The sequence below is a fragment of the Papilio xuthus genome, unplaced genomic scaffold, assembly GCF_000836235.2.
Source record: "Papilio xuthus unplaced genomic scaffold, Pxut_1.1 DF827714.1, whole genome shotgun sequence".
Taxonomy (NCBI): domain Eukaryota; kingdom Metazoa; phylum Arthropoda; class Insecta; order Lepidoptera; family Papilionidae; genus Papilio; species Papilio xuthus.
Window position 1 is genome coordinate 3,424,549 of NW_013530935.1, and position 24,536 is coordinate 3,449,084.

A 24,536-nucleotide genomic window follows, 5' to 3' on the forward strand; every position below is an offset into this window, starting at 1 on the left:
ATGGTCAAAATACCACGTAACAATTGCACATTTAATTTGTAAATGCAATTTATATGTACCTGCACAAGATGATTTACTATTTAAAATCTACCGTGCTACAGCTGGAGTAAATAAATAGCTGAAAGCTACTACGTACTTAAATTTTGTAAGATTAGTGGTATTTGAAGTAAGTGAATAACGAAAGGGTTAAGTTAAATTTGCGTTAGTAATGTATTAGAATTAATGTTACACAATTTCGAAACTTTAAATATATTTACTATCACTCCACTGTTTGGAAAACTAATAAACGTATACTAACTATATTTAAAAAAAATCCCGTAGTGTGCTTACCTCCTTCTTCCATAAACTAAGTGTTTTTTATGGTAACGGGGATAAATTCGAAGGGTCTTCGATTGGTCTTCGGGAAATAGCGTCCTCATTCCAGACGATGCGGTATATTTGTGACATTTCGAGAGGTTAGGATTTATAATGCTGCTTAGCAGAGCGCGAATGGTTATTTATTTTATATTTTTTAAATAAAAGAAAATAATTATTGCAAAATTATTTTATTATTTATTTACAAAAATGTATAAAAACTAATATATTAAAACATATTTTTCATTTTTTAATTATGAACTAGTTTTGGTAACTTTTGTTCAATCAGAATCGAATTTAAAATTTTCGTTATAATAATTACATCTAGTGATTTTTCTTACTTGTAACAAAACTTATTAGCCAAATAATTATCTAATTTACATATCTAGTTCTTTTGTAGCACCAACTAACTCATTTGACAACGTAATCATACTGGCATACAACTTTAAGATGTAAAAGCTATTAAATTATACATAATACTTTTTGTACTTACAATATTATCTATGAGATAAAACATTTAAGAATGCTATGGTCGTTGGTACGGGCGTGTTATTGATTTCTAGGCGGCAGGTATTCTCTGTTAGGTTGTTGTGATGGATACCTGTCACCCTGGGGCCTTGTACCTGCTGGGAAACTGGGTCCACTAGGTTTGCCCGATGGGTATCCTTGACTGCTGCCAGGGTAATTCGATTGGCCTTGAGATTGTGGGTAGTTTGATCCTTGTTGACCTTGACTCTGTGAGGACGTTGACGTTGGGTACCCAGAGCTACCAGGATAAGATGTACCTCCTTGTTGCCCAGGGTAAGAAGATGTGACTCCCTGTTGCCCTGGGTAAGAAGAAGACGGACCTTGTTGTCCTGGGTAAGTTGAAGAAGGGCTTTGTTGGCCAGGATATGTGGATGAAGGACCTTGCTGACCCGGGTAGGAAGATGAACCTTGTTGGCCAGGATACGATGTGACTTGTCCAGGGTATGGTGACGATGGGCCTTGTTGATTAGGGAATGAAGGTCCTTGTGGGCCTAATGGACCCTGAGGACCTTGTCCTGAGGGATAATTTTGGGATGGTCCTTGTGGTCCAATTGGATAAGATGATCCTTGAGAACCAGTCGATCCAGGATAGGCTGAAGATCCTCCCGTTCCTTGAACGCCAGGTGATGTACCTGGGATATTTGGGTAGTTTGACGGGCCCTGAGGTCCAACATTTCCAGGAAAAGATTGTCCCTGTTGGCTAAAATCTGTTACACCTGGCAATAATCCGGGTCCTTTTATGGAATAATCATATAGATTGGCATTTAGTTCATAGAAGCTGGGTGCAGAGTTGCAATCGAACTGATTCCACCAGACGCAAACAAATACTTCTTGAGAGAAAATCGTACCGTTGGGACATAGAAAGTCATAAGTGATATTGTTGGCACAAACATGGAAAACTTGACAGCGAGTCTCAACATCAGCATAGTACCCAGGATAAGGTTGTGCACCACAGCTAAAGCTAGTTTCAGGTATGACGGAGAGTATAGGGTAGTCTTTATCTGGCTCTCCCGGTATGGCAGAGTAGTCACCACCTTCGTACGCTCCTGTGTCATCTCCGCTAAAGTTTGGTCTGCCAGGACCAAATCCAGGTGACCCCGGACCAAACCCAGGTGACCCAGGTGTAAAACCAGGCGATCCAGGGACGAATCCAGGTGATCCTGGGCTAAATCCCGGAGTGGTCGGGCCAAATCCAGATGAGCTAGGAATTAAACCTGGAGCACCGGGATTAACGGGACTTGCATTGAAAATTCCGGGCCGGCCAGGTGTTTGTCCATTTTGGTTAGGAAAGTTTTGTGATTGTCCTGGGTAGTTTGACCCTGTTTGCCCGGGATAGTTTGTACTGGGACCGGTGGTTCCTTGATTCGGGTAAGACGGGGCTGATCCGGGATATCCAGCTTGAGGTTGGTTATTTCCTTGGTAGTTTCCACCAGCAGAAGGGTAGTTTGAAGGTCCAGATGGATATCCAGGTGTCGATCCTACACCACCACTTGGATAAGCATCGCTTTGTTGATTGGGGTAAGATGGTGATGTGGGCGACGACGGATATCCGTTGCCTGAAGATCCGGTTTGTCCAGGGACTCCTGGACCATTAGGTTGAGTTCCTTGATTAAAGGGTGTGCCTGGTTTATTGTACTCGTAACCGTTTTGGGCGAAGGTTACTGCCAGTAGAACTGAAACAAAAGAACACAGCATTGCATATTTAACGTTTTTTACGCGATGGTACACACTTTATACACACATTTGCAATTGCTTTTTAAATACATTGCAATGGTACTGGTATCCAACAGCTTGTTCGTTATTCAACTGTGAAATTGTCAGTCATTATTATCGTTATTTAAAGTGGTTATGGTTCGCGTAATATCTATATTACTCGTGTACTTAGGAACCTTAGTATTTATCTAATACCATCCTCAAGGCATAATGCTGAGCTGAGAACCACAAAACGTGTTAGAGATTACACGGGTTTATCATATGGTTGCCACTAAAAGAATTAAACAATAGGTATTTGTGATGAATTCATCATTTTGTGTTTCGCACAAACTTCCCGCCATGTTAGATTGTAATTAATGACGTACTAGTAAAAGATGGCTGAAAATATGAAGAATTTAAACCCGATTCAAATCTTGAAAAGTTTTAGAACTTGAAAGTTTAGTTTGAATCGGGTTTAAATTTTCTTTTTACCAACCCTATTTGCTAATAGATCGCGTGAGACGGTCGCATCCCATGTTGAGTTTTTGCAATACTGTTAATGGGTAAATAGCTTGAATGGACGTAATTTTACTCATTGGGATGAAGCTCGTGGATATTAATTGTGCGATACCATGCGGCCTCTGCTTGCTTTTAAATATATTTCGTCACAATAAGTATTTCCTTCTTTGCTTTTAAGATTGCGCTGCAATTCCATCCAATTACTAATACGCAATGGATATAATAAGGAGTTTTTTGTTTATAACATAACATTTTTCATTAGGCATGCTTGGTGTACCTAGGTTTAGATAGCTTAAGGGCTGTGGGAATAAAGTTCAGTTTTAAGTTAACCAAGTTAAGAACTCAATGATATTTTAACAGGTTTTTAGTATGTACTAAAATAAGTTCGGTACTTAGTACGTACTTAGATATTAGGTGAATAGTACGTGTAAATTTTATGCTGTTTGTTATTTCCGCAATTATTTATTTTTATTGTATACTCACGAGTCGATCATGTTGAAATCCTTACGCAGACTAATGATGCTAAATGGAATTAGATTTATTTTGTTATTCTTATCTAGTGAAAGTCTAGATTTTATACTTGAGTGCAAAAAACGTAATGGAACAAGACTTATTAAATCAAGAGTTCATTAACATAAAAGTAATAACCAATACGTAGCTAACTAAAGTTGTAAAAATTTACTCAGTCTTTCTTTTCTTAACTTTGACATATCGCAAAGAACCCAACTAGTACATTTTAAAATTTAAACTTTCTATATAGAAAAATCTTTGGCAAGTGTTTTAGGTAAGCGTATTTTATTACGTTTTTTTTAGCTTCCTTTCTTGTACATTGCTACACCATAGAGCTTCAGTTTGCATTGATCGTGCATCGTTAGATAGAACAATGTAACTGGGAAGTGTCCTATAGGTATGCCCTGACCTGCACTCGGTTTGCACTTTGTTGCGCACGTGACCGCCGCGCACGAATCGGACCAAACAGACGAGGAAGCTGCGATAACCGACAGACTGCTCTACATTAATTTTAAGGTGTAATTAAGGGGCGATAGAATATATTCATAATGTTACGTATTTTATGTTATGTAAAGGAAAAAGTAGAGCTAAGCAATTGACAAACAATCAGTACCAAGGTGTGAACACTTTTCGTATATTTTTCTTGTTTCAATGACGTCATTGTACGCAGGTCTTATGTTTTTGTGAATGTACTACTGCTAAAATATAAATAAAAGTGCTTATAGATGTAATGTATGGACAAGGATTACAGAATAACAAATTGAATAAACCGCGTTTCACAAACTGCGGAAAAAAACAAAGCGTAAGTGTTAAATGAACTTGTCTTGCCGACGTTTTTGTTAATGTTGATTTCGTAAAGTGAATCAACGAAGTAACAATAGAAACTTCTCTCATTTACTTGAATACGATTAAGATGTAAAATTTATCTGGGTTTGTTACACAACGTGTCCGTGAGTGGCCGTCTCGATTAACCCTGAAGTCAAGATATTTTTTATCCGACCTCCAAAAAGACGTTAAGTTTGTTGTTAGCTCGTATGTTTTATGTTAGCTCGTAGCTCCCTTTGGTAGACCGATTTTGATGTTTTTTTAATCGAATGGTTGTTAATACTTGTCATGTGATACTATTTTTACACACACACACTTTTAATTCCTATATTCAATATAACTTATTTGATGGGACAGCCTAAAGTATCTTAGTGAGTACAGAAAGTGCTAGAATACGCTTAGCGTCGTTAAGAGATATAATAATATATTGCTTAAACTTGAGTGTGTACTTAGATTTTCAATTTGCAATGATCACTCTACGCCACGTCTAGAGGCTTTACATGCTAAATTTGCTTTTATAATGATTCGTAGTTTTAGTTGTTGTTGTAATGTGTAATGAAGCGCCATTCATTGACGCCCTACTTGTGCAATAGGCCTGAAACGATACGAGTCGTTAAGATCTTGTGTCTCGAAAATTTCCGAGGTGCGCATCGGTTCACGATGAGTGTTATCTAGGGTAAAAATATATGCATTGAATATTTGTGAAAAATATTTCTAAAATGTAATAATACATCTCAGTAACTAGTTTTGTGTTTAAATTTCTTGCTGCTATATTTTATGGGTTACCAAGGGTGCCCCATAATATAAAGCAGTAAGCAGGTTTCTCCCTATGCCACTACTATCCCTGAGAATTGCTACTTCAGGTCACTGATATACATAGATGAGATAAATGTAATGTTCCTTTTGAACTTACCATTTTAAGAAATATTTTTTTTTGTTTTTGCTTCTATAAGCACTATACGGAATGTATTATCTGTGGTGTTAGACAAGAAACAGCCAATTTTCCCGCCGGATACGCCAACAAACGCGTCCTTGTCGATTTTCCCGCGCAAGTTGACATTTTGTTTGTCGTTCGTTTCTTAGAGCTGGTACTGTCGTAGCGAGAGCACAATGCGTTTCGAAATCACTTATTACAAACAGAAGTCAGTATTTACAAGTTAATGGACGCATACACACAATGAATGTTTATTTAAGCATTTCATGTTGAGATTATAACAGTTAACTATGAATTCTCATAAATTAAAAAATAAATGTATTGCTGGTCAATGATAAAAATGAATTTAAAAAAAAAAAAACTGTTTATACGCCTAAAGATAATTTACAATTAACTAGTGTCAAGTCAAGAGCGTCGCTGGCTCAGGGATGTCTTGTAGTCTGCAGGTCCTGGGTTCGAATCCCGCCATGTACCAATGTATTTTTCGGTTTTTGATTTACATATTATGTACTTATCCGAAGTGATTACGGTAAAGGAAAACCTGATGATGCAACCTGCACATATTTATTAAGACTTTTCAAAGATATGTGTGAAGTCAACCAACCCGCAATGGGTCAGGGTGGTTTACTATGACCTACACACTTCTGACTTAGGGTAGGCGCCGAGCCCTTCAGTGAGAACGTACAGTGAGCTTATGATAATGAAGTGTAACATTTGACAATGTGAAAATAGTTAGAGATTGAAAAATCAACTTGCTCAAAATCAAGCATAATTTCGTAAGACATGGCTTATATCCAAATCGTTAGCTTATATAAAGGTATACGGAACAATTTGAATGAAATTATATAATTTCTCTTAGAATATAGTTATTAAAGAATGTGACCTGTCGGTTATACTAATTGAGTGAGGTACAAAGTATTGAACAATATGCTAACTATAATAATGTCATTGTTATCTAACAGTTATAAAAGTTAGTTGTAACTTCATCTCTATTCCTTATTGGGCGTCTTATGCAAAGGTATTATTACGTTCAAATAAAACTAAGTGCCAACATAAAACGATAAGAATACGACATATGAAAAAAAATGTTGCAGCACAATAAAAAAAAAATAATAATGTCGTCGCCAAAATATGGTTTCAAAATGTGACATTAATGTGAGATAAGTACTTAAAAAATAGCTGTTATTTCCTTTCTCATTTACCTAAAGTTCTCATATACAAAAACCGAAAGAGTAGTAAATACCTAAACAAATTTTAAGAGAAATTAATTTGAGAACTGGATCTTAACTTCCGTCCTACCGCGTAATGAAAAGAAGTCCCGCTCTATCATTATTGGCGCTCTTTTTCACTAATGATAACTGTCAAAGTTCGCGCCAATACTTCATAGGAATAATTTTACTTTGAATTTTTTTGGCTTAGAAAAGCAAGCCAAAGATAAAGAACTAACTAGTTACTTGTCGATTTAATCTTTCAATTAGACTGTCATTAGTGTCCATTTTATTTTAAATAACTAAAGATTTTTTTGAAGTTCTAAAAACTTTTTTTTCGCTTACATAAAGCAAGACAATAAGCGCACAAAGGAGGTTTTATATGTGTATTTTTGTATTTACTTTATAAGTAATATTTAATCGTTCCTAATTTGGGATTAAATGTTTTGTAAGTCGTTTGCTTCATGCAATGTTTGGAAATAAGCCTGATTGACTCAGTTTGATATTAAAGTTTTATAAAATGGCACATATATTAGTCTATTACAAGAATACTCACAGCAAAACGTTGTCAAACGGTACATGTTGTTGGTGCTCCCCATTGTCCTTAAACTAAATCTGAAAAAATACAAATATGAATTAGACCACTTTAACAGTAGTAGAGCCCGCTTTAACATCTTCGCATGAATTGGCCCGGCTCGCCCGGTGAAATACCACGACCACACAGAAGACTGGCGTCGAGTGGAAGCTATTCCGCGTTTCGTCTGATAAGTGTGTCCCAGGAGGCCTAATTTAGTCCTCTTTCCCTTCCCACCTTTTTTCTTATAAGGAAAGGATGGGAAGTGGAAGTGGACTTTCTGGAAAAGAGGATGCATGGGAAGGGTAAATATTTTCTTTCTGTGCATCCTCTCTTCCGTCGATTAAAGATAGGCAACGCATATGCAATTGCGTATGTCTATGGGCAACAGTCACTTCGCTATTTCAGCGATTTCAGGTGGCCGCTCGCTCGTTTGCCACCTTATAATATAAAAAAATTAAGTAATTCCAGACCGTCAAGTTTAAAAAAAATATTTAATACACGTACGTTTTATCGTTACAATCCAACTGTTTTGTTCCAACTGTATACATATGTATATGTGGGTAAATTATAATTTTTATACTTAATTATTTATATATAATCTGTGTAGAGTATGAAAATTGCATTGGATTATAACGTAAAGTATATAGGTAAAGCGTGACCCAAGTGATACCTAGCCGCGGTTCAACAGACCGCCTAATTGCCCTAGTGGTGGGAAAACGTAGTTATCTGGTGTTTTTACAAACACATAGTCACAATCACAGTTGGCAACGAGTGTTGGTAATATAGTTCTAGGATCAAATTCTATTTTAATTGTTTAGTCGAACCCATACGTAAAATATCCTGGGTTATATGGTATACTAAAATAAGTGTTACTTTTTTCACGAAAATATTTTATTCCTAATCTGATCGATAAATCCATTTTAAATAAATGACATCATAACTTATTAACTCTATACACGCTTGATAATATTCCATTTCAGTAATTAGATAAAGCTTACTTTGATAAAATTTATTTAAGATTTGTCAGTCGGACTTTGAAAAACATGAGATAGAAACAAACTCTTCCTTAGGTGTAAAACTGTTTATGCATATCACTTATTCAGGACAAACACGACCTTCAGTAATGAAGAATACGAAAAAGAAGAAGAAAGATATCACTTATATAGTAAAACTAAAATCTAGAAAAGGAAGTTATAGTTTTAACGCGACTCTAAAGATTGTTCTGGTCTTTACGTATTTAAATAGTACTAACCATTTAAATTAAATGTTAATTTTTACATGTACTGAAACCAACTAAACTCTCTGTAAATAGAGAATTATTCTCACGTAATTGTTGTAATTAAATAAAGATATTAAATCGTACGAATTAATTAACATAAAATTAAAATGTAGATAAGTTCGCAATGAAAGACATCATTGCTCCATTTGGCCGGCGTTAGATAATATCATCAGGTGATGAGAGCGCAATGGAGACCACGATAAGACATGCGAACGTCCATTGTTTGAAATGACAACACGGACTGTTAATGGTACATGTAGATTAAATAAGAGCACTTAACTGTGTGACTAATGTACGTTTGCTAATAAATAAATAATATAACTGTAGTTTCTCTTCAATTTTTTTTTGAGAATAAGACTACGTATTCTTGAATACTAATGTATGTCTGTGAACTTTTTTTTAAAAAATCCTTTGTAACATTTTACAAGTTTATTGAAAGAATTAAGTGCTTAGTGAAGCGAAGGGCGGGCGGAATGAAAATATGTTGAAAATATTCAATCCTCAGGAATACCTAATAATCATCTTATTAAAATATTTTAAACTTTATTAATTTTGATTTGCTCCATATCCTGTACCGATTTTTCAAAATTCAAAAATATAAATAATATAAAGATCGTACGAGATTCTGACTGGCACAAAATATTTTTTTTAATCTTTGCACAATTTTTTATTTCGAACTGTCACTAAACATTTGTCCTTTTTTATGAAAAAAAAAACAAACTCACCGTGTGCGTACGGAGCGCTAGCGCGTCGGCGCGAACTGTGCTTTGCCTGTCCCGTTCGGGGCATTTTATGTGCATTGCCCAAACAACCACCACTTCGCGGTAAGGGGTGCCACTCGAAATCGTACACAAATAAACTGGGTCACCTGAAGATTCGCTGATCCGTCGACATTGGATTGTAATAGCCTTGATAGTGCTGCTGCTATAATCCTTCTAATGACAGTCATTTGATTATATTTCTAAAAAACGAGCCTGCGTAAAATACATTTTTACTTACAAAATGAGTACTTACTTAACATTGTTAATAACATCTTATTTCTTATTGCATGATCGAATAAGAAAAAGTAATGTTATTATTTTTGGTGTTTCTTGTCTCTATCTTTTTAAAAGAAAATGTCGTCATCACTAGAAATGATTTATGACAAGCCTTATTTATAAATATTTTGAGGTAGAACAGAACATCCAAGAAAATGATTTATCTTGAACTAGAGAGTACACATCGCTTGAACTTAACAATAAACTGCTTTCCTCAGAATTGATAACAGATCGCCCTTTATGTAAGATAACTCTACACTAAAGGTCTCGCTTAGTAATCAATAAGCCAATTTAATTCTGGCAATAATTGCTTCTAGTAGTGAAAAGATCATTCGATTCCGTAACTTAGTAACTCTTTAAGTACTTACTTCAAAATGCCATCAGAATATTGTAAGCATATGACATATGTAAAAGATAATGGAGGCATAATGTAAAGATGTCCGAACAGTCGACTTCAATTTCATAACACGAGGCAATGAGTTCGATGCACAGTGTTGACACAAATGACAATTGCAATTTTAACTGCGAATTTGTTGTGTAGAAAGAAAATAACGTATGAAAATCATTAACGTCATTTTCCATTTAATACGTGATGTTATTTTTCATCTCCCTTCAGAATTATGTATGTGAAATTTAATAAAAGAAAGATTAATGTTGAATTTGATATTCCTTAGTTTCAAATTTTTTGTGTCATAAGACTTGAATTACTTATACTATGGCTGGCTGCTCGTGATTTGCGAGAAATGTCGATAATCACTTAATCACTGTTATTTGAGAGTTGAAAAATATCTAGATCGTCCTACAATCTAAATTTAATTTTCTAGTTGGAAATAGAGCAATATTTCGACCGATGAACGTCCACGCGCATACATTATATGGTTGCAAAAACTTAATTATAGAAAAAAAAATTCTTTTAATTAAGTGTTTTAAATTTAATTTAATAAAAAAAACTAGAACTCTCGTGAAAAAATACGCATTTCTCGTACTTCGTTAATATTACAAATGTATCACAATCATAGGCATCTTTCCTTTACAAGTGTACCTTTAGTTAACAAAGCCTAATTTTCATATCAAACAATATATTTAAATCAACTTAAAAAATCAACATAATCACTCTAGGCCTTAGGCTATTTCTAGACAAAGAAGAATCGGAAAGTTGCTTTCAGCTCTCTAGAATTCCGTCTCAAAGATAGTGATCAAATTATAGACAGTCTGTATAAAAAGGTTTACAATCTGTGATTTAAAATCTATGACAATTGTGACAGCATTATTGTAACGAAAGAATGAAAGTGCTTGATTTTATTAACTTTGATTATAAAGTGATATTTGAATAGCAAAATATTGTAAACGAAGATTAAAGTCATTATTCCTTAAGAATAAATTTTAAAGTAGCATTCATTAATAATAATAATTCATGTAATATCGGAACTACCCACAACCAAGGTTGGTTTAAGGGAAAATCGCGGTTGGTTGACCCAGGTTCGGGACCGGGGTTCAGGGCGCTGGACAAAAAGTGGCGCTACAGGTCGCCGAATTACACAGTCTTACATATAACCCTGTAAAAGCTCCGTAGAAATCGCGTCTAGTTAGTAGAGCTAAAACTTTTTCAAACCCCAGTAATAAGTTACTGGATTTGCCGCGTTTCTAACTTCGTTTGTTAGTTTGAATCCGAGTGAAAAGTTTTGATTATAACAAAGTTGACATGTTTTATCCAACTTATCTTGCCAGTAGTTTTATACAAAAAATTACGCCTATAAATTTAGTTTATCTGTTTTTAATGTAACAATTCGCAATAGTTTCAACAACTACTCCATACATTCACGTAAAATGCGTTTATGTGAATCTTCAAATGTGATAACCCAGTTACCTTTAATTAGTCGACATTTAAATAAAGTAAACCTTAATTCAAAGGAATAGAATCTGTTTTGCAGATACTTGAGGAGTTCAAAAAGAGTTCATAAAATGGTGAGTCGGTGTTATTTCATTATAATAGGCCATGTAGCACATCAATATTGCACGACATCTTCCTTTTGTTTGAGCTTTTAGTATTGATATCCACTAAAGGATAATGCTATAAAAATTCTCAAAACACGTTCGCGTGCAATCAAATAAATGAGATTATAGCATGCCAACTGGTAACCAAGAGGGGTAAGCCGTTATAAACGGAATTGTGAAATTGAATTCACATATAAAATATGTATTTCATGGCTAAGATGAAAATCTATAGATTTTATATCCCAATTTTAACCACTTAAATTATCCGATAGAAAGAGGTTTTAGGCATAAAGAAGCAACAAAGCTAAACAGAAAATCTTTATACATTAACTAATTAGCTAAATCTTTAGGACGTAGATAGACGTCGACTATCTAGTGGGTGTATATATACTCTGTCACACTCTTGGTATAGGCTACATACTTTTATAGCACGCTATATTCAATCTTTAAGTGTGCAACATGGTTAATTTCTGTGTGTAAGTCGAGTCCGCGTGAGATTTGCAGAAATATATCATTAAAAGCGGTCCTATGTCACGCCTGCGACTATTGCTGATTTTTGATTATAACATTTGCGATTTCCTAACACCATAGTTATATCGTAATTTGTATGTTAATGTCGTTTTTTAACAGACTTTAAAGGAAGGTCATGAATTTGTCTGTATTTATATGTGTGTCAGTACTTCGCTGCTGGTGACTAATTTCTGATAAACTTTACTGTGATTATTATAGTGTTCTCTAGAAAGAATTTAATATAGAATTTTCTAGATCCAAAAATTGTATCTTCTTATATATCTTGAACAGTATCCTTGATTTTAGTTAGACGTTCTACATTGGATGTTGCACGAATACATTTCCGCATTTTCCAAATACAACTTAATAAGTTACATTGTCTTTAACTTAAACAATCCTTATTATTTCAGTCATGATTTTCGAGCACGTCGGGCATCTTTAGTAATATTCATAATATTTATTGCAAGCTCGCAGAAATCGGGACACTCGAATCAAGTTACGACTCAACTTTGCCCCCGTTACACAAAAGTACTGCAAACATGTTCTAGTGTTTACTCAACTTGGGTATTGCACTCTAATTAAAATGATTAATCAAAAACAAACGTGTGTCTTTCTTGTCCTAGTATACTTTGATATCTAATGAATTACAAGTATCAAGAAGTTTACTATAAATGAAGTATAATTTATTAACTTAAGGGACAGCTGCCCTTAGACATCTGCAACATTAGTATTACAAATTCTACTTTAGACTTGAAAAAGAAGGAACTTTTAACTATTTCCACTCTAGAACAGATCATAGTAATCTTACTTCTTACTAATATTATGAATGCAAGTTTAGATGGATAGACGAATGTTTGTTTGGAGGTGTCTCCAGAACGACTCAATGAATATTGCTGAAATTTGGCATAGATGTAGCACATAGTCTGAAAGAACACATATTCTACTTTTTTTTTTCCCGAGCGAACAGTGTCACGTGCGACAGGTAGTATGTATATAAATATAACAATACTTGAAATAAATCTTTAACCCAAGGCCGCACGTGACGGAGAGCACGTCTCATCTGCCGTGTCTTTGAGGAGTTAGACGTGATCCCGCAACGAATACGCTGCCAAAACTTAAAGTTCATTAGGTTAGGTCAATTCGTATTAAAGTTATCGCAACACTTTTAATTTATAGCAGCTTTGTCTTTGTATTACCAATTTTAATTTTAATTTTTACATAAGATTTTAAAAATTACGTTAACAAAACTAATAAAAATGAGAACCATTGGACAACAGCTTAGATTTCACGTTAAAAGTGAAATTGAATCAATTGAACAAAAAAACAACATTACGTTTTGTGAATCCGTGTGTCCTCAATAGCTAAGTGTCATCTCCTGGGAAGTGACTTAATTAGATGCCGTAACTCAACGGATTTGTGGCCGTGTGTTTTCTTGTGTCATCGGTTTCACAAAGCACTGTTTTACAATGTTACTGAAAATAGAACTTACGTAATTCATTTCAGATAAATTTTACTTATGATTGTCAATAATTATAATTTAATATAGACTATTACAGACTCGACTATTGAACCTGTCTTTTTTTCCTTCTCTTTTCTTAAGTTCTTTCTTAGTTTGTTCCACTTCGACAGACTCAATTGCAACTTGGTTTTCGAAAATGTTCTATTTTTTTTAATTAAATATAGGATAAATAACAAGATAACTTTCTTATCTTTTTTGAAATATCTTTTGGTTATACTTTATCATTATCGAGTAATGAAATTTAGGCGCAAGCTCGTGACCAAGTCTCGCTTCAAGATCACTGCGATAGCGAAGTCGCTCATTATTTTTAACAATAGAGGTCTAATAGTCACACGCAGGGAATCTTCTTGACCCATCACGCTGTACAGCGTGTTTTGTAAAGCGTTGGAGACAATTACAGTATGTAAGCAACATATTAGCAAGACATGTGAAAAAATAATAAATAATACTAAAAAGGTATATACTCCAAACCAGGAGTACTTCCATTTAAACAAAACATTTGTTTTAAACAAAACCCTAAACTTCATAAACCAACAAATCTCACTAAGTTTAAAGGCGACCAAATTTTACTAATATCTATCATCAACCTGCCCTTATCTCTATGGAGGGTCGGCACAGTATGTACTACTCATCCATACATCTCTATCAGCCGTCTTATCCGAATCTATACCCTTCATACACATATCCTCTTTCACATCTTATCTTACTAATGTTATAAATGCAAATGTTTAGTGGACATAGGGATGTTTGTTTGAATGTATCTCCAGAACCACTAAACGGATTTCCATGAAATTTGTCAGGCATATAGAACATAGTCTGGAAGAACACATAGGCTATTGTGATTGTTTTCTATACCGCGTGGACGGAGTCGCGATCGACAGCTAATATCTGATAAGAAATAAAAAAACAGACGACATTAAAAAGCTAAAACTGTGCTACACAAGGTTTACGCTTGCATTGTTAGTTAATTGTATTTAGAAAAGTACAAAAGACACTACAATACAAAGAACAATGGATCAATATCAGCTTTTTTGTCCATCAGAAGTCGCAAGCACATATCAACACTTAATGTAGAAGACTGTGCTAGTGTACCCATATGTACATACAGCGGGTCCCAAAAGGTTACCTACATAGGAAGGGGTGGATTGGGGTGGTCACAAGGGTCACCAGAAAAATAAAATAAATTTTCCCCTCTGGGTTTTAAAAAAAATAAATGGCATTTTTTAAAAACTTAAAAATTTTACACCTTCTAGGGCAATTTTGTAACCAATGACCTACAAATATTGCTACATTTAAAAAAAAAAGCTATTATGTTATCGTCAATAACCCTTTATCAATATGAAATAAAAAAAGAATACAACTAACAAAGATTTTAAAGAAAATTAATATTGCCCCAGAAGGTGCAAAATTTTTAAGTTTTTAAAAAATGCCTTTTATTTGTTTTAATACCCAGAGGGGTATTTTTATTTTATTTTTCTGGTGACCCTTGTGACCACCCCTATCATCCCTCTTCCTATGTACGTAACCTTTTGGGACACCCTGTATAAGAATAAATTTATTTCACAAAAACACATTAGATTAATATAATAATATACAATGAAATATCTTGCAGACCCCGAACTAGGCTGGGCCTGTATTTCGGGGCCTAGGAGTACACTAACCAAGAACAAAATAACAGTGTGTACATATATCAAGTATTTATTTTAGTAAAATTATAGCCGTTACTGTGACAGGCAAAACTTTAAAATGATTCTTCTAATTTACCTTAACCTAAGATAAGAAACAGGGATTTGCCACTGGTGGTTAAGTTAGCTTTTGTAACTCTATCGAGATTAAGTAATGAATGGCCGTATGACAAAGTCGTGGGCGTGTCCTAGGACCAGTGAACTTTTTTATGGGTAAGATACAGCAAGAATTCAAAAACAAATTGCTGTGTCATTGTAGAGCTCTTAATGCGGTGCGTTTCTTTCGTCATATTGGTAACAAATTGATTACATAAGTAACGCACAAATGATGGTTTAATACGTTGTTTCCTTGACGAACGAACGTTTCTCGCTGCGCCTCGTGTCATAGGTGAAATTTAATTCGTGGGACGAGACCGCTCTACGGTTATTGTGAAATTAATCAAAAAATCAGTAGTTAGGGAATTTCAATTTATAAAACATGTAACATAATATTCTAATTGACTAACCTTGACGTGGATTATTCACACCCAAACAGCTCGGCAGCCAAAACTGATGCTCATTCGATTTTACAAACTACATATTTACACTTTGACAACAAGAGTATTAAATCGTAACTGTAAATTACATTTTTCGTTGTTAAACGTTTTAACTCTGCTATTTTTTTCATAAATCTTTTATTCTACATTTAGGCTGAAATTTATAGTCGGTACTCATTTATAGACATATGCTTCGCAAATGCTAAGACAAAAACTTGTGTTGTGTTATGTTTCGGCAAATTTAAGTCGCTGTCTGTTTGTCTTGATTTACCACCTCATTGAAAAAATACATATAAAAATAGTAGTCCAGAAACCCGTAAGTAGTTTTTAGTAAGTTTTCGGTAAGTCAACGATTTTGGTGACTAAGCATATGTCTATAAATGTCAAACTTGTAAGATAAGTCTTGGCAAAGTCTGAGTACCGATGATAAATTTTAGCCTTAAAGTGCAACGTTCTTAACTGCCAGTACGATATCGTTGATAGTATGCAAACTCCTTGTTTAACCAAAAGGGAGAATACTTATTATGAATTTTTCCCTAAACGTTTAAACTAATGTGACTACGGACTAATTTTTATCATGTAATTTTAATGTTATAATTAATCCTAAAAGTAAAATGGCAGTGCGTAATTTTTTTCATTAATTTTAACATTTATACCGACTTATACTTAATTATTTTTTTTTACATTGTAAAAACATTGACCTTTCCGCACGACATCCGTCATGATTATTGAAGAGTGAAAGATGCCACAATAGAATACATATTATACACACAATGACAATCAAATATGGCCGTTATCTTTGCAGGAAGAGTTAGATTGCGCTTGTCTAGCTTTTGTTTAGGTTATGCAGACAAAAAGCTTTGACATTTAGACCCTAATTGAAATTAGGCTCTATTACACGAACGTCTAGAAAGTTATTTTTTTCCTTTTATCTAATATTTTAATTTTTATCCTAAAGATTTAAAATTGATTTTGTGAAATATGAAACATAGGTATTTTGGTAGAACATCAAGTTATAGTTTTATTATGCCAAGTATTTTGTTAGCTCATATTGTGTATCGGCTTAAATCTAGATGCTATGCTTGTGACTGACGTTTTAAAAAAGCTTCATCACAATTAGTGTCGGAATTTGCTTACGAGATAACAAAGCTTTTGTGATTTCAATCTACATTGCAGTTAAGCTTGACAGCTCTGATGAAATCTAATGGTTTTTGTTTAATATCGGATGAGAGCTTTTGTTTTATTAATAAATGAGATATAATATAAAATAATATTATAAAAACTTGCAATCTGCAGGTCCTGGGTTCGAATACCGTCATGTACCAATGTGTTTTTCGATTTCCGTTTTACATATATACATTTATCCGTTCTTACGGTGAAAGAAAACATCGTGATGCCTGCACAAATCTGAAAAGAAATTCCAAGATATGTGTGTAGTCAACCAACCTACACTGGGCCAGCGTGGTTAACTATGGCCTAGTCACCCTTGATTTAGGGTAGGCTCCGAACCCCTCGATGGGGTCGTATCTATAGCTGATGATGATCAATACTAATTACTATTTTTCTATTAATACTTTCATTTAAATTAGTATTTTAAAATAACTGATAAGTTTAAACATACACAGTGCTCTAAAGCTGTAATGTTTTAAAGCGCCACTCGAAGGTCGTAATTTAAATTTTTTACTTTTATTACTTTAGTGATGTACAATCATTTATCCAATTATGCAAAATCCTCTTTTCTCTCTCTATAAAACCAAAACAAACGCAACTTTAGTAATCTTGTGACGTGACTTGAATTTTTTCCACCACCCTGACCCTAGCGATTACTTAGATGGTTTGCGATTAGTTTTTATCAAAATACACGTTACATCTATGGTCATTTTTATGACAATACTTAACGTTTGTTTTATCACAATTATGGTCAAAGGTTAAAAATATGGTTTCCATTCCATTTTTTGCTAAACATAATGTTTTGTCATTGGGAGGAATGATAACAGGTTATTGAGATGTTTCGCAGTGGAAACTCACAATCGTGTAAAATGTTTCTAAAGAATGTGTTTTGAATTTTTAAGTAACTTCTAAAAGGAGATTCTCCATTCTTTTCTACGTTTTTCATATCTTACTGATATTATAAATGTGAATGTTTGGATGGATGGAGGTTTGATGGTATCTCCGGTACGCCTCAACGAATGTTGATTAAATTTTGCACAGATAGGCTACTCTTTAAGTTTTTTTTTATTCCGCGTGAACGGAGTCGCAGACGGCAACTAGTTGAATAATAAATTAGAGTAAAACACACAAAAGTATGGTGATAATCGTTGACATTTTAGATTTAATAAAGTAATTTGTCTATATTCTGTTAAAAACGTGTGCATCATTTTAAGCAATAATTTAGCATTGAACCACGCAGTGAACGAAAACCGCGGCATGTCGAACGTGCGTTTGCCATCAATATAATGAATAATAGCGGTTGCAACACGAAACGCTTAAACTTGGCACATTACTGCGACCTAAAGTAGCTATTTTGTGTACAAACTAATGACATAATTATAGCTATGTTTAGAAATATTCTAGGCTTTTTAGATTGCAATTAGATCTTCCACTAACAACTAATGGTCGCTATAAACTTCGAAAATATCCTTACTTACCTTACTTCTTGCACACATAAGTTACAGTAAAAGTGGGGTCAAAATCAGTCCAGCCTTTTTGGAGATTACCTGGAACAAACGCGTATTTGTGGACACACAAAAATAAAAAAAATATTTTTTTTTATAAGCAACGCAAACACATCATTTTCTCGAAATATAATTTTTCTGTATTTACATACAGACATTCCAATTTAATTAATTATGTAGATGATTACGATCTTAAGTGTGGATTACGATTATTACTAACGAACTTAAGGAAACTTGAACGACTTAGGTGATTGGCGTCAAAATGGTTGTCTTTAACACGTTCAGTGCCGACTCCCCAAATGAGTTTATTTCATCATCAGCTCACTATACGTCACCACCGAGGGGCTCGGAGCCTACCCTAAGTTAAAGGTGATTAGGCCATAGTCAACCACGCTGGCCCAGTGCGGGTTGGTTGACTTCACACATATCTTTGAATTTCTTCTCAGATATGTGCAGGTTGCAATCGGAAATCATATTGGTACATGGCGGGATTCGAACATAGGACCAGCAGATTGCAAGTCAAGTGCTTGAACCCTGAGCCAGCGACGCTCAATTTATTTACATATAATAAATCATATTGGCATGGAACGTTTTTGGTTTGAAAAAAAACAACTATATGTTGTATATATAAAATTTAATAATCGAGTTAAAGTTTAACTCACCATATCACTAGTAACAAGAAAATTTACAATACACAAATCATTCAAACCCAGTTGTTAACTGAGTGCCGATTTACAATACAATGCATAACCAAGAATAAAAATACGATCATTTAAAAATAGCATTATAATAACGTTATTGTGTCAGTTAACATACCAAAATAATAATTATAATAGACAATTTTTTTTATTCTGTGGAAGCCAAATTCAAGTTGACATTTGACGCTGTCACTTTAACCTCAAAACTAATGATTAATTAGATCTAAAATATACGTTAAAATGCATATTAAATATTGACATTAACATATTTATGAACATTAAACGAAAATGTTAGCCTAAATGTGGTAAAGCATTTATTAAAATAATAGTAATTTTAAAATTACTAATGTCATTGTCGAGTTACAGAAAATAACATTGTCCTTACTAATGTTTTAAACTCGTGCGAGATTCAATCGAGTTGACGATAAGTCGAATTTAGCACCACTAACATTACTCCGTGGATATGTCGAGTCTAATTATGATAGGTGGGAATTATTTGACGTGAGTTTATAATTTTAAGATCATTTAACGCCTTAAAATTCATTCCATACTAACATTCTGATTCGTGAAATTGCTATATATTGTGCGATGCAGTGACTAGACTGTAATTTCGAGAAATAAAAAAAAAATATTTTTTGAAGTTAGGATATTTCCAGTTAATACTTAGACTGCTCTGTCAAAATATTTCGTAGATTCCGGAGGCCCTTTTTTGTAAAATTCAAAACTATATTTTAATCGATTGACATTCAATAGTTTTTCCAGTATTTTGACAGCGGACTATAGATTATCTAGAGTATGTCAATATCTTAGTATGGAGTGCATCTTAGCATTATTAAGGCATTTTTAAAAAAACCCCTGTGTACCGGTACACAATATCTATTTCTAAAGTAAAAAACTTTGCTTACACAATAGTAAATGAAGACATTTTACTTAGAAAGAGATCAAAGATATTAACTGACACCGCTTTTTCTAATTTCTTTGTAACAGATTAAATATTTGAACGAATTATGACAGATTACTAACAATTTATAAAATTACGTTGATTTTAAAACACGTAAAACTTTTTCCAAATTACACATTAATTATTCCAATTATTTCATAACATAATTCAATGATTTTTTCTTTCCAAGAAGAAATAATAAAGTAAAGTTTTAAAGTTGTGTTACCATTGTAAATAAAATCACCATAAACAAGACAATAACGAAATATTACTAAAAATGGTCGACTTTAACGGCGACAGTATTCAATGTGGTCGTAGCGGGGAGATGTATTTGATCCCAGTCGGTGCTGAGATGGGCCTCGGTGTCAGTGGCCTTTATAGTAAGGCCCAGGGAAGGTACCGCGTTGGCGCAGTGCGGCAGTCTGAGTGTTACGGGCCTCAGGAACACAAGCCCTTGAGGACCGCACATCACTAGCGGGGATAGCATTGCTTCACCTGTTTATAGCGATTAAAATTATATTCCTATAGTAAATTATCATACGAAATATGTTCAGTAAAAATTTGTACAATTTTTAAGAATTTACAGTTTTGAGCAAAAAGGCATAAAATCAGAAATAAAGGGAATTTTACAATTAAATAATAAGATGTAGGGAAATAAAAAAAAACACACAAACACAAATCGCAACACATTAATGCAGCTTGTTAGAGCGAGCAAGGCAGATGAGAAAGCAAATAAAATATAAAGCCAAACATAAGAAATTGAAATATAGATCTTTTAAGCCCAAAAGACGAATCTTATTTCCATTGAAATTGTTTATAGGAAATAAAATAATTAAAGTAAAGAGACGAGATTCTGAATAAATCAAAAGGCAAGAAACTGACGTCACAAGAATGTAAACATTTGCACAAGTGTGAACAGTGCACAAAGACATGAAACGTTTCATCAAACGTACGGGTTAACTGTTGGGTAGAGGTAGCACAGTCGACGTCTTCGCTCCTCGATTTCTAAGTACGAGTGTATTGCGTTGCAGAAACTGCGTAAATATAAACATAAATGTTTTAACATCCCCTAGAGTTAAATGCATTAGGTTGGTGACATATGTTATTGATAGTGATTTTGTCATTTTTATAAGTTCCAAATAAACATAGTTATTAGAATAAATAAATTAATATATAGAAATTAATTAATTGCAAAACCATTAAATCCTCATGCAGTAATTCATGCAAATCTAAAAACTGTCTAAAATCCAAACAAAAGCGATATTGTTGAAGGAATACGGCAAAAACACTCCCGATTCTTGCATTTCATTGCCCAATATCTGTCCAATCCATTCAGTGAATTAGCCAATTAGTAAGTGCTGTCTAACATACTACATCGCGTGCTTTGTTATACAAGCATTTACCGTTATCCATATCGATGGGAGGTCCCCCCACGCGCTGGCTCAATCGCGGGTCTGACACCGTAAAGTAGATCTTTTGCTTGATGCCTGGAGCTATTGCTTTTGGCGGTATAATCAGAGATACACCCCATTGTCTGTCTTCTAATACACCTCCTTCACTATCGAAAATACCCCAAGTCGTATGAGGTCCATCAGGCTCGGCTTCGCCTGACTTATTACTCGACTCGTTCCCTTCTGATAATGACGCTTGCACTACTGTATTCTCATTATTAATTATTGTTGTTTCATTTCGACTCGTAGACATATTTTCTGAAGTGTCCTGACTATTCTCTGCACTTTTCTCGGCGATTCTTTCGCAAAATGTAACAATTCTGTTTGATTTCGCCTTATCTTGTAAATCTTGCGATGTGTATGGAGTACTTTGTGGTTTGTTTTCGAAATTCATACTGCATTCAGATGCATATTGTGTTTCCATAGATGTTGTAGACTCGTACGGTATGGGCGAAGACGTAGCTTTTAAAGCATTAGAAATATGTTCATCTTTGCCATGCAATCTGGGAGTATAAATCGGTTCCCCTTTCAAAATATTTTCTGCTTTTGATTTTTCCTTTTCAGCGTCCGTTTTTGACTCGGTTAGTCTTAATTTTGAAAAGTCGATCTCTTGGAATACCTCAGTATCTTTAGAACTTTGAACCTCCGCTTTTGATTGGTACAGCGGTTCTCGACGCGACAAATGATTTGCATCGCTTAGCTCATACGGGCTACTTCTAGTGCTGCTACCCTGGGATACTGCTGGTGACGGTGCAACATCCTTAGCCTCGTTATGAGATTCGTAAATAACTGTATCTTTTAATTCTCTTTTAGAAACATATAAAGGCTCTCTAACTTTCATAGTGTCGCTTTCATTTGCCTCTTTTCGGGTTTGATATATCATGTCTTTCTTTGCTTGGTTCCTCTGTTTTATTATCTCAAGCTTTTCTTCTAATTTTGATCCGTAATTGGATTCTTTGCTAGCAAGGAAGGCCGCTTTTTGAGTTAAAATTTCTTGTTTAGATACGTATGTGCATTCCGCCGAAGCGGGGCGTATTGTATCGCACATTTCTTGTCGACTTCCATAATTACTATCGGAACAGCTGGATTTAACTTCGGGCCGTGATGCGTACGGTGACTCAGTTTGTCCAATTCTTGACATCATCTCTGTTCTAGTGGCGTATGGAGGTTCGCTCATACATTTACTCATAGGCGATATGCGGCCGGGATAGTTAACAGGAGTCTGTAACCTCCGATCTGGTCTTATGCTATAAGAATTTTCTGACCAAGAAGTATTCGGTGGAGGTTCGTAAGTTCTTTTACCATATATTGACTCTTTAGCAGCAAAAGAGCCTTCTAGTCTTTGCTTTAGCATTTCTTCTTTAGTGTTATAAGGAGATTCTGAAAATCTTTGCCTTAACATTTCTTCTTTAGTGGTATAAGGATTTTCAGATGGTAATCTAGATCTTAACATTTGCTCCTTGCTAGAATACGGAGATTCGCTATAAAATGAATCGGATTGCTTTGTCACGTCATGTTTAGTACCATAAGGGCATTCCATATCGTTCCTCGTCGCATATGGGTTGTCACGAATGCATTCAGTTCTGGAGGCATATGGTGGATCAATAATTGGCATCGCCACAGTGTCACGGTTGCCGTAAGGATTTTCATAACTTTGATTAGAAATTTCCGATCGACTCGCATATGGGTTTTCACTGGAGGTATCGTAAATAGAGGTATATGTTCTCCTCGGCTTAGGTATAGGATCGTATACTACATGTTCTTTACTTTGGTAGATTGGTTCTGGAGGTAGGGATTGAGTAGGATAAAATGGTTCATGTTTCGTTTGCTGCGCTCTTTGGTAAATGGGATCTATTTTAGTAATCATATTAAAGTTGGACGTCTGTCCGTATATCCCTCGTCTATTATATTCAATGAGGGAATTCTGTCTGCGTAACAATGGGGTAACTTTCGGTTCGGTTTCGATTTCGCACATGGAATTCTGTCTTCTTAGACTTTTCCACACCGGTTTGGCTTCGTAATCTCTTACTGTACAAATAGAGCCATTTCTATCGTCACAAAATGAACTTTGTCGTTTTAAAATAGGTTTGAGAACAGGCTTCTCGCATGACGTAGAATTGCTTCTCTGCAGCATTTGATTTCGTATTTGTGTGTTTCTTATGTGTATGTTCATATCGCTTAAGTCAGATTTCTCTCGTCTTAGTATCGGCATCTGAGTCATGTTGCTCTGCTGCAGGTCACTTTCGCACAGAGACTTCTGTCTCGAAACTTTTCTAGAGCTTTTCGTTTTCGAACGGAACAAATCGAGGACCGCGTTTTTAATGAATGAGGGTTTTTTCGACAATTTCTTTTTAGTTTTAGGCGAGAACGTTTCGTCGGGCTCCGCGCTGGAGTTCATCGCATCCGACGAGCTGTGGAAACCCACAACCAAATACCCACTTAGTTACTCAATGATGGATATTATGGAGACATCAGATAATTCAATATACGATACATTATTGATCGATGAAATATTAGAATATCATAATGCAACCATATTGAAGGCTCTGAGATGTCGCCACGTAATGTCAATTCTTGAAATGTGAATTTGTATTATTAAAAAAAGCATATTGAAATAAATGTCGCACGTAGAAAAAAGCAAGAAATATTCAATATAAATTTGCAATTAAATACTAATGAAGATAATATTGAAGATTAAAATCGATAATAGAAAAAGATTTTAAGATGATAGAAAGAGATGAACAGCGAGAATAAGATAGTAGACAAATTAAATCAATATGCTTGAAATATCAACAAGTTGCACTAAAATGCAGACACATACTGCTATTTGCTGAACAAACTTAGAACGGTTTACAAATGTTATTCCAATATAACAAGTGGACAAGCTAACGGCCGATACAAAGATATATGTTACAATAAATAGGTATGTATAAAAATGACCACGTACAATACCATAGCTAATACTGAGCCCGACAAGACATTGTTAGTCGTTTGTGAAGCGATCGGTGTTTGCATGTTAGAGCAAATTGTACAGACCAACTGTAGGCCGAAAACTGGGGACCTT

General features: G+C 34.6%; 2 protein-coding genes across 12 annotated transcripts in view; both read right to left on the bottom strand.

The window, feature by feature from the left end:
• Positions 1–630: 630 nt before the first annotated feature.
• Positions 631–19,092, bottom strand: LOC106116665 (collagen alpha-5(IV) chain). 2 transcript variants are annotated; one of them, XM_013310567.1, is made up of 4 exons: positions 19,046–19,092; positions 18,357–18,425; positions 7,127–7,185; positions 631–2,555 (listed from the first exon to the last, which is right to left on the bottom strand). In XM_013310567.1, exons 3-4 carry the CDS (start codon positions 7,167–7,169, stop codon positions 904–906), a joined length of 1,695 nt encoding a protein of 564 aa, XP_013166021.1. In that variant the 5' UTR covers positions 7,170–7,185; positions 18,357–18,425; positions 19,046–19,092; the 3' UTR covers positions 631–903. The 2 variants fall into 2 exon arrangements, with proteins under 2 accessions (XP_013166021.1, XP_013166020.1); XM_013310566.1 differs by lacking the exons at positions 18,357–18,425; positions 19,046–19,092 and adding an exon at positions 9,152–9,378.
• Positions 19,093–20,189: 1,097 nt separating this feature from the next.
• The window catches only part of pyd (zonula occludens-like protein polychaetoid), a 59,770-nt gene continuing 55,423 nt past the window's right edge, over positions 20,190–24,536 (bottom strand). For 8 of the 10 annotated variants that reach the window (XM_013310561.1, XM_013310559.1, XM_013310563.1 and 5 more), the window contains 2 exons: positions 21,425–23,883; positions 20,190–20,516 (listed from right to left, as the gene is read on the bottom strand). In XM_013310561.1, the coding sequence (XP_013166015.1) occupies positions 20,293–20,516; positions 21,425–23,883 (2,683 nt within the window). In that variant the 3' untranslated portion in view covers positions 20,190–20,292. Of the gene's footprint in view, positions 20,517–20,974; positions 21,056–21,424; positions 23,884–24,536 lie in introns of all 10 variants that reach the window. The other 2 variants (XR_001227836.1, XM_013310565.1) reach the window with 2 other exon arrangements.

Coding starts and splice junctions, on each gene's coding strand:
- LOC106116665 (XM_013310567.1), bottom strand. CDS start 7,169: ATGGGGAGCACCAACAACATGTACCGTTTGACAACGTTTTGCT. Junction 2,556..7,126: donor CCGTTTGACAACGTTTTGCT/GTGAGTATTCTT, acceptor CTTTTGTTTCAG/TTCTACTGGCAGTAACCTTC.